At 44.4% G+C, this 10,594-nt stretch overlaps 1 protein-coding gene across 1 annotated transcript; it reads right to left on the bottom strand.

Annotated features, from left to right (window-relative positions):
- Nucleotides 1-8,260: 8,260 nt before the first annotated feature.
- On the bottom strand, nucleotides 8,261-10,534 carry LOC106658310 (radial spoke head 14 homolog). Its single transcript, XM_014380205.1, has 9 exons — nucleotides 10,448-10,534; nucleotides 10,088-10,357; nucleotides 9,853-9,995; nucleotides 9,656-9,774; nucleotides 9,381-9,592; nucleotides 9,166-9,242; nucleotides 8,853-9,083; nucleotides 8,570-8,737; nucleotides 8,261-8,410 (listed from the first exon to the last, which is right to left on the bottom strand). The coding sequence occupies exons 2-9, from the start codon at nucleotides 10,173-10,175 to the stop codon at nucleotides 8,261-8,263; spliced, it is 1,188 nt and encodes a 395-aa protein (XP_014235691.1). The 5' UTR covers nucleotides 10,176-10,357; nucleotides 10,448-10,534.
- Nucleotides 10,535-10,594: the final 60 nt, after the last annotated feature.

Genomic DNA, 10,594 nt, shown 5'->3' with positions numbered 1-10,594 from the left:
TTCACGTGACTTAAATTAGGCCCGGTGGAGGAGCTTGCGCGCGCAAAAAAAAAAAAAAACGCGCCTCGCTGCGTGTATCTATTTATAGATATGCTATACACGCTTTCCGAGCGGTGTTCGAAAATTATGTTAGCGAGCCGAGCCTTGACTCATCGCGCGTCGTAGTCGTCGTCGTCGAGCATCACAGCTAAACAGGATGATCTTTATTATAATAAAAATGCCTCATTGTGTGTTTTACTGTATATAGTCATTACATAGCTCGGGCGCGAATTTATCGTTTGCGTCGGAGGAGGAGGAGCAGCATAATATAGGCACAGGTGTCGTCGACGATGCGCGCGTATAACATACATCTTTCGTCTTTCTTTCTTTCGTCTCTCGCACACACGATCTCGGGATGTGCGCAAACGCCGCGCAATGGACGGGGAGAGTAGCGCAGCGTGATCGGGGACTTCCCACTTCTGGCATACACTGCTGCTCTGGGTTTTCCTCGACTTTTGCACGCGCGTTAGGATTATTTATCGGCAGCGCATACAACGTATATTGTTTATAACGGCCCGCGCTCGTAAGTTCGTATATATATGCGACGTGTGTGTGTGTGTTTACGTGCACATCGTCACGACCGTGAGTTTCTTTTTTTTTTAAATGAATTTTAGGGCAAACGATTGCGATACGGCGATAAGGCTGCAATCCGAGCCGAACGCGCGCGCATCTTGATTTTCAACATCCTGGAAACTGCTGCAGCTCGCTCTGTATATGTAATGCGCGACGATCGCGAGCATAGCGCAATTTATCTTATCGCGAGCTGTGCGATACATAACGTCAACTCGCGCATGGCTATATACTACTCTCGCGTCGTGTACTACATTATTATATAGCTCGTCTACGTGCGTATATAATGTAACTGCAGACGTATATGTATATATGTATTGGAATCGGCACCCGTGATTCGCGAGAGAGGATGTATCTATTATGTATATACAAGCGCCATAAACGAAGATATTATCGCCTCCCGTGTATATATACGTACGTCTGTCGCGCGGATCGAGCTGTATAATACGAGTCTCGTTGCAGCGGCACATGGGATTCAATGCTACTACGTGTATCGCTACTAGATACATAGATACTTTTACGAGGAGATAAAAAAGAAGAAACGAATTCGCAATTTTCGCTGCTTCAGTATTATATTCGTTATTATATCGCGTATACAGATACTATTGCGATTGAATATAGTCACTGAGCTTATTGCTTGAAAATAAAAAAATTGTTTATCCGTCCAAATAACAAAGCTACCGCTCGTAAGCCTCGATCCCAAGGATCGTTATTAATATTACTTTGTGCAGTGGCGTTGCACGATGAGGGCGGCTCGAGCCGTGTAACGAGTCGGCCGGGGTTGGTGGTGGTGGCTGGTGGTGCGCGCAGGAGATCGACGGAATCAATCACAAACAAAGTGAGCCTCGAGAGAAAGCACAATTGCCTTAATTAAGTTTCCTCGCTGCGCTACCCATTTGCCGCGTTGCGTTGCGTTGTTGTATATCTCGAGGCACGATGTGTAGGTGCGGTATAACGAATCGACCTGCCGAGCTATATAGCTGTGTGCGGTAGCAGCTTCTCAAGGGCCCAAGGGAGTGCGAGATAGCCTTTTCTTTGTCAATATATCTCGACGTACGCTACACCCCGGTGTATTCTTTAATGATCCTGGTGTGTGTCGATTCTCTTCCCGCCGCGCGCTGATCGCTCCTTTTCGAGTTCCGACGAGGTAAGAGGGAAGCCACGAGAGCTGAATTTTCCAAGTAGACGACGTTCGCAACTCGATACCTTCCCTTTAATCGAGTGGCGCTTTGTTATTCTGAAAAATTTCGACTCTTTAACTCGGCGTGTACATTACGACAATTATCGAGGGACGATCGAATCTTGGAGCTTTACTGCTAAACGAGCTTTAGAAAATAAAAAAAAAAACGATGTGTAAAGGTGACCAAAGTGACGATCATTCTGTCAATATACGTAAACAATAGATACAATGTCAATCCGGCCAACGAACTCGTTTCTAATTAGAGAATCACATTTGCAATTCGCTCGCGTTTTATGAATTATGGAGATTTCGTTGCATCGATTTCGACGATCGATTCATTCATATAGACGCTCGGAAGGTGAAACTTAGTTACCCAGCATGAGTCAAGCCGTAAGTAAACGCGTTTGAGCGCGTTATTAATTGCAAAAAATTTGTGTGACACATAAAATTTGAGCTCATTATATCGCGAACAATATCGTTATTACGTGTATTTATCGCTGTGAGCTTACGTGTGCGCGCGTATACATGTGCATGCCCAAAACATATTTTCGTACATAGCCAATTGTTTAGTCAGCGTTTGATGCCGCGGTAAAAAAAGTAAAAATTGCGTCAGTTCCTGTGGAAGTAAAAAAAAAAATATATATTCCGATGTATCCTTTTGTTGTTTTTTTTTTTTTAATAACCGTTGCGAGAGATTGTACAACGTTATATTTATTTATTATTCATTCTGCCTTATGACGTTCGAAGAGTATGGAAATAATTCGCTAAAAAAAATTCATTCCATTCGGGGCGCTTATTTATTTAGATTAAATTGACGAACCATAGACGAACGATGTCGATAGTCAGAGTGATCGCGCGCAAATTAGCGAGCGATAAATTATAAAACATAAATTCAAACCATTTTTTTTCCTCTCGCTCTCGAACCAGTGACTAATATCGCATACTATTTATATTTACAAAAAAAATCGTTCATTCGTCTATGAATGCGCGTGTACAGCAGCAGCGTTTTAGGCATTTTTTTTTTTTTTTTTACAATATAATAATATTTCCCTTACGCAAGCGCCGAATCGAATCACCGACGATAAAGGAAAAAAAAAGCGATTCTCGAAATAAAATTCAGTATTTGGATTTGCGTGTGCGCGCGCGTATTGGAAATTGACGCAATCGATCATTATATTCGTTAATCGCGCGCAAAATGAAACGTTTCAAGCTGAGATCTCGAGTATACACACGGCATAGTTTATACGAAGTCATCTCTTGCGTACTTGTATATTGTTTGAATTTGTTCGGTGATTAATACTTTTCATCGTCGGTAAAGGCAATTTTCGAATTTATCTTGCATCTCTCTATGGAGGCGCTCGATAATTTGGAGCATCATTAGCATCTTATAAGTCATCGCCTAGCGTAGTTTTATCTGAAAAAAAATAAAGCTCGCGTATTCTGGATTTCCCATATTTCTCTATTATACAGCTCGGTTAGCGCTGCGAAATGAAGAATCATCGATTTACGGGTACATAGAAAATAGAGAGAGATATAGAGAGACTTTAAACTTTCCCAATGCGCCATTGAAAATTTGCGGCGTTATATTGCGCTGCAGGCTGCAGGTGAAACGGTCATCAATGCGCGGCGCTTAATATCCTCTCGACGCTGCCGCTGCCGCTGCGATGAGCTATTATTTCACAGAAACCCGCACGATCACGACCAAGTCGCATGTATACGGTTCCGTGTGTGTGTGTGTGTATGTGTGCAGTCGATTCCGAATCCGATGAATCCGCAGCATGGCGCATGAGCCTATTGTTGCTCCTCACTCGACTCGATAATATCGCAAAATGACCTATTGTCCAGTTTTCGGTTTTTGTTTTCTTTCTCGTTTCTATATAAGCTTACGGCTCGATAGTTGTGTCTATACATCGTGTCGTAGTCGTCGCCGTGGTCGTCGTCATCGTGTCTACGTGCGCACAAAGTATATTTCAGAAAATCCCCACAAAACTGCACGAGGCGATATAACTCGACTCGGTTGTGTGTATACTCTGTTATTATTATTCGATCCGGAATGTAAACGTTGCTGCAGAGTCGATTATCGGCGTCGAGTCGAGCTCGAATAATCCAGCTGCGATTATCATCCCTATATTTTAAGTGGTATTGAAAAATTATCAACCTTTTCACAGGCTTCGCTGCACTGCTGCAAGCTCGCGCGTCCTCCACCCCTCCCCATCCCCATCGGCGCAGCGAGAAATTTATATATACGGTCCGACTGTAATAGCTCAGCTATAAAGTATAGCCGAGGACTTTAAGTGCATCTTCTTCTCGGGCAAACTCGCGCTCCCCGTCCTTTCGCGCTAGCCCGGCCGGCTCTCAGCCGACTGGTAGATAGATAAATTTCTGATCAGAAGCGTTAAGAGTCCGTACGCGCGTAGGAGGAGATCTTGAATTCCAGGGCTTGTGCTTTAACGCGCGCTGCCCTCCTCGAACCTTTTTAAATGCTGAAAACGATAAAACGAGGAAAAAATATACGATTCGCATTGAGTGCATAATAATATATATATAGATATCTGCATCGAGATCGTAAACGCATTTTCGCGAGCTCTCTCTCTCTCTCTCTCTCACCCTCTTCTTCTCTCTTTCGCGTGTTTATTTAGTAATTTTTATCTTATTTTTACTTTTTATTCTTTTTCATTCAGCGCGTTTTACACTCTGGAGGCAGTAATCGCACCTCTTCCTTTACTATTTATTCAAAAGGCGAAAAAGAGCTCTCGTTCTCTTTCTCTTTCGGCGAACAAGTTTGCTATCCTTTTTTTTTGCTGCTGCTGCTGCTGCTCCTGCCTTTGCTTTTGCTTTCGAGAGAAGGAGCGAGCCGTTTCAAAGGGATCGAAAGATGCTCCTTGTGTATTCGATATATACAGATGGCTATATGCTACACACACACACACACACACACACACACACACACACACACACACACACATACACACGTAACGAAGATGCGAGAAAACGAGAAAGAGAAAAGGAAAATGCGTTCTTACACATACACACAGCAGCAGCAGCAGCAGCAGCAGAGATAAAAACAGCGCATCAATATTTGCACTCGCAAGGCGATTCTTTTCAGCAATTTTTCCGTCGACGGTTCCGTTCCTCGAGTAGTATAGCAGTAACTTTCAATGGGAATCTTGAGCAAATAAAAAGGAAAGAAAAATAATCTATTCATGTACATGTGTGTGTGTGTGTTTGTGAGGTGTGTGCATGTGCCGTGAAAAGCTCCGCTTTGCACTTAAAATGTTTCTTTTTTTCTCTTTGCCTCTGTGTGTATGTATGCGCTATACTCGGGTAGCGGTGGCTGCGATGTTGTGGTTTTCCGTGTGTAGCTCGCTCTGCATTCGCTGCTGCTGCTGGCGCGCACATGTGCAGCGGAGCAATGTTTGTCAGGTCTTAGGTAGCTCGTACGTTTCGAAGAGAGAGTGGCTGGCAGCAGCTACAGTAGCTGCTACACACTATAGTCGTCCTAGAAAGTACCTTGGGAAAGCGGAGGAAGGGAAAAGCGCGCCTAAGGGCGTCCGTGCACTGGTATGAGAGCCCGGCTTCACACAGAGACAGACAGAGTCTTTGTCTCGTTGGCTGTGCAGCGCATTTCTGCAACCCTTGCCGCATTTTCGTAAATATTCTCCTCGATCGAGCGAATATAATATAACTCGTTTAAAGATTAATTTGGGCAATTATTTGCTTTTGTTTTCTTTACGAGCGTAATTGAGAACGACACGTAGCTCGACGATCATTTTTCTTTCGACGAAAAATATGAGGGGGGAACGAAGAGCGACAGATGTAAACATCGAGCTTGGGTATTTGTTATTGACACGGCGTAGGTGTCGAAGTTGGTCGATTGCCAATTGATGGTCGATCGCTCGAGTTACGGACAAAGGCGCGATATCGTCCAGGAAGTTATTACCCAAGTAGCAGTGATCGGTTCTCGAATCCTGTGTACGTCGAAAAAAGAACCACACGAAAAGATGGCAAGTGTTGAGATTATTCGCGATGTGTCAATAATGTAAAAGCTCTTGTATAGCTATGAGGATTGTTTCTTTGCACTTTATATATAAAATAAACGTGGAATGATTTGTATTGTTCGCTAGTTTTGGTACGATTTTGCGCGACCCCCTGTACACATTTTGATCGAGTTATCGCGCGGCATATCTATACATCTCGAGGGACCCTAACTAAGCGATAAATGCACTCGCACAATCCCGACTTTCTAAAACGCCAAGCTGAAAAGTCCACTCGTAATTTTAAATACCCGCGAAGCTTTGCCTGTTTCGCAGTGACGTCCGTTGCAGCTGCAGTGGGTCGTACACTTCTTTCGCGGATATAACGCACGCCGTTCGACTTTCAAGACGGCGGCAGTGGCAATAGCGGCGAGCTTTCAAAAACATATCCTGCAATTACTCCACGTTTTACACTCTCGCATATTGGCTGGCAAAGTTGAAAGCTTCTCTTTCTCTCTTTTTTTACTTATTTACCCACGACTCTGAGCTCGAGACAGGGTGAAAGGCGCCATTCGTACATATATCTCTAAACGAAACTTGCCTTGCCCCCTTCTCCTGTAAGTGCCCGCCCGCTGCAGCTGCAGCTGCATAGCCTGCAACGACTCCGAAAACTCGAACTTTGGCCGCGGCCAAAACTTTTTTCGAGACTTTTTCGAGGCTCGAAGCTCTGTGTAAGTATGTGTGTGTTTGTGTGTAAGCCTCTCGCGTATACTTCGTAACGTGTGTATACACGAGCACGAACACGAGCTCGGGCACGTCGCAAATACCCCCCTGCGAATGCGCGGGTGGGTGTGATGTATGTGGACGAGGGCCCGGAGGATCTCTCCAAAGAGAATCTGCTTTTATCCATTTGCTCGATATTATAACGTACGAATACCGCGTGTAAACGCATATTGTGTTACGTGGGTACACGCATCGATGCCGGATTTTGTTTGCGCTCGAATTCGTAGCCGAAAATAAAATATATATTTACAGCGACCTCAAAAGAGCTTACTTTTTCGATAACGCGTGCGTCAAAGAGGGAGGTTTACATCAAGATTATCTCTTATTAACGAAATCGCGTATTTATCGTGACACCGTGTAAAAAAATTTTATTCAAAATTTTGCCTGGGAATGAAAATACACGAACGAGTTTACACGAGAAAAAGTAAAAATCCCGAAGTAGTGGCGCATATTTTCTCCCCTGGTACACTTCTCCGAGTGCGCTTGGAACTTCTCGATCGCCTCGTCCTCGTAAGTTCGGCGGAAGAATATTGCAACGTTTGGGGAATCAGTGCGGCGCGAAGTGCTCGTCGTCCCCCTCCCGGAGTTTCTCAACAATTCCATCCCATTTGTTGAAAAGTTACGTTGATTAAAAATCGATCTTATCGCGAAGAACCCGAGACACCGCGGGAAATGAAAGAGCAGCGCGAATAATTACCATGAAATTAAAGCAGAAGAGAGACCAGCTGGCAAACTGCGGAAGGATTGGGAAAATTTTCTGCTGACCGAATAAAAGTATAGTTATTGCTTCGATCACTTCGATGTATATAGGTGGTGGTAGGGGGTCGACGATCGGCGAAAAGTCAACAAAAATTTTTTGTCCGTATCGCCTCGAATTCGTCGACTTTGTTTTCGAGTACTCGACTCTGCGGAGGATACTGCGATGAACAAAATAAAAAAGCAATCGAGAGCAATGCTCGCGGGTATAGCCCCCCGCGTAAAACGTGATGTTTCTCCTGCTCGAATCGAGGATTCCTGGCAGCTCGGTCGTAAAGTTTTTAGGAATTTTCATTCACGAAAATCGGAAATGTATTGCCTTTACTTTTATTTGTACTACTACTTTTAATCATTTATTTGATAATTTTTAGAGAAGCTTTAAATAAATTTAATTTTTCGTCATTTAAAAATTCGACAACATTTAGTTGGCTTCGCATGCAGTATCGCAGTTTAGAATGATATTCGTAATACATGCGCCTTCTTTCATCACATTTGAATCAAGCGAATCGAACGAGACTGACACACTGTTTTTGAATGAACTTTTTTTCGAAAAGAAATTGCCACGCTATCCGTTGACCCGAAACTCGACGAAATATTTCTTCCATATAATACTTGTAGCGCATTTGGAGTGCGCCAGGCGCCTCTCCTCGATCAAACGGCTCAATTTCCACATCAGTTCCAGCGGCAGTCATCCCCCAGTTTTTTTGATGTCATTTCGTTTTTGCTGACACCTCCTCCTCCTCGCGGCTTCTGCTTCTTTTCAACGCCGCCGCCACCGCCGTCGCAGCTGTTTACGTAGTGTACAGAGCTTTTGTCGCTGCTGCTACTTCCCGAGGCTGCCATGAACGGAAATAAAACCAACGCTACGATGTATACATTTTCATACGTTTATTTCGTTCAAAAATGTTAAAAAATTCATATAAAAAAATTTAAGTAACGAGACGATATTTAAGTATTTTTAAGGCTCCCAATTGATGGTGTCGAGGAGAATCCGTCGGTGCTGCTCCACGAGCTCGTTGCCGCCGACTTCGATGCCCACGATGTCGCAGTAATGTTTCTCCAACAATAAACGACGTCCATCGGGTGCCTCGCTGACGTTCGTCAACAACTGCGTTCGAAAAGAAAAAAAAACATTTTTCGATAAATCGAATAAAGACTTGCTCTCGCTCGCTCACATTTTTACGAGCTCGTAACGACCCGCGCAGTCGTACTACTACTGTACGACGTAAATACATAATGCGCGCGCGCGCGAAAATACGTTGTGTACCTTGATAATGGCAAGGAGAAGTCTTGGATTTCTGCAGTAGCGACACTTGTTAAGCGCCAGCTGCACCAGGGGCGACGTCATTTCCAGCTGGAGCAGTCGCAGCTTGCCTTTGGTCGCGATCGTTACGAGGCAGGCGCACAATGCCGCTTCCGTGTTTACCGACACTCTCTGTCGTGCGCAGCAGCGACGCCAGAAGGAGGAGGAGGAGAAAAAACATAACGACGTCATTGTATTCTTATACATTATGTACACGCATTCGACTACTACTACTACTACTACTAACGTCGTCCTCCAATACGAGGGGCTTTAAAGTATTCAGCAGATCCGCCTCGATTGCCAATTCGCGGGCGCAGGGATCCTGACAGAGCAGAGCCAGGCAGGCCAGAGCCCCGCACAGTACGTCCTCGCTCCGTCGCTTCAGCAGCGCCTGCAGATTCGCGAACATGCCCAGATCGACGCATTGTCTCTTTATGTTCCGATGCAGCAGCTCGTTCAAAATCCGCAGATGAACGACCTGCGCGCGAGCGTGAAAAGAGCTTCGAGTTTTTTTTTGTTTTTTTGTGCGTCAACATTTAGAACGTGTTGTGTATACCGACCAATATGTATTTCAATTCGCTACAAAGCCTCGAATTGATGGACTCGACGAAGCCACAGACGCTCAATTGTTGGGCAGCTGTATAGACGTAGAGAGGAAGAGAGGGACAAAGCTTTCATTTGTGTATTTACACGCGCGACTCGTCGCGCATTGAATATTGCTTTTTGTTTCTTCTCGAACGTCGCTAATACACAATTATCACCGAGATTTTATTACCTTCGCAGTCGAGGACGAGCGTCTCGACGACGAGAGCCGCCTGAAAGCGCACCGCCGCTAATTGATCCTTGAAGCAGCTCGATAGATTCGCGATTATCGTGCGATTCTGCGAGATTAGCTCGAGACCGACGGCGTGCTGGGCCATCGTCTTGAACGTCATCGTCACGCGCTCCCGTATGTAGGGATCGTTCGATTGCAGCAGCATGGCCAATCTAACATTTATCATTTGTAACTCGTTAATTTTTTTTTTTTTTTTTTTTTTTTTGCATACTTACTTGCTGGGAATGTGGAGTTTTTTGGCGTCCACTATCTTGACGGGATCGTAGACGAGATCGGCGAGCGTCGTCACCGCCTGTCTCACGATCAACGTGTCGTGACTTCCGAGCTCTCGTTTCTTCGGCGAAAATGAATTCTCAATTTTTTATCTCAAAAAACAAATGTTATCGTGAAAATTAAAGAGCCGAGATCTTACGAGTTTCGGGAGCGCGAACGGACCCCAGGCTAACTTCGTCTTGGTGGGATCGACGTCGGGCGCGTAGCATCGCGGCTGATTCGACTCGATTTGAAAGAAATCGTGGACTCTCTGGTCGGTAACTTCGGTCTTTTTGTAAAGAGCTGCGAAATAAGAGGCGAAACTTAACCGTATTATCTTGATTATTGTTGTTGTTTACGAGCCGCGACGCACACGTGGTTAGTCGCGCAATAACCTTTGTCTACCATCCGATTGATGATTTTCCGAGATAGATGAGGCCCGAAGCCGTGAAAGAAAGTGTTGACGTCTGGATGAGGAATCATCGTTTTAACGATGTTGATTGAACTCGAGGATTTCTTTTTCCTTTTTTTTTTACGTGAAATTTCTTATGGCACGTTTGGTGAAAAACAAGCGAGGAGAGTCACTGCTCGATCGCTTCTGCTGCGGTGAGATTATAAGCACGTGCGACCGCTCATGACTTTAGCTGGCATTTGTTTTGCCAAAACTGTCAATTAATTTTCAAAATTGAAAATAAATTATATCTTTGTGTAGGAAAATGTAAGGATCCACTTTGCAGAGTTCGTTTTGTACTTACAAAACCCATCGTAATCAAAGTTGTTAACGTTGAGCTTTATGAATTCATCGATAGATGGAGTATTATAAACTCGCAAGTGGCAAAAAAATGTTCGATTAGCTTATATTGTCTTCTGGTTGGAATTGGATATTGACAAGTAGTGTTTGT

The sequence above is a fragment of the Trichogramma pretiosum genome, unplaced genomic scaffold, assembly GCF_000599845.2.
Source record: "Trichogramma pretiosum strain Unisexual culture from Peru unplaced genomic scaffold, Tpre_2.0 scaffold114, whole genome shotgun sequence".
NCBI classification, from domain to species: Eukaryota; Metazoa; Arthropoda; class Insecta; order Hymenoptera; family Trichogrammatidae; genus Trichogramma; species Trichogramma pretiosum.
Note: the sequence above shows the minus strand (reverse complement) of the source record. Positions and strands in the feature narration are given on the sequence as shown.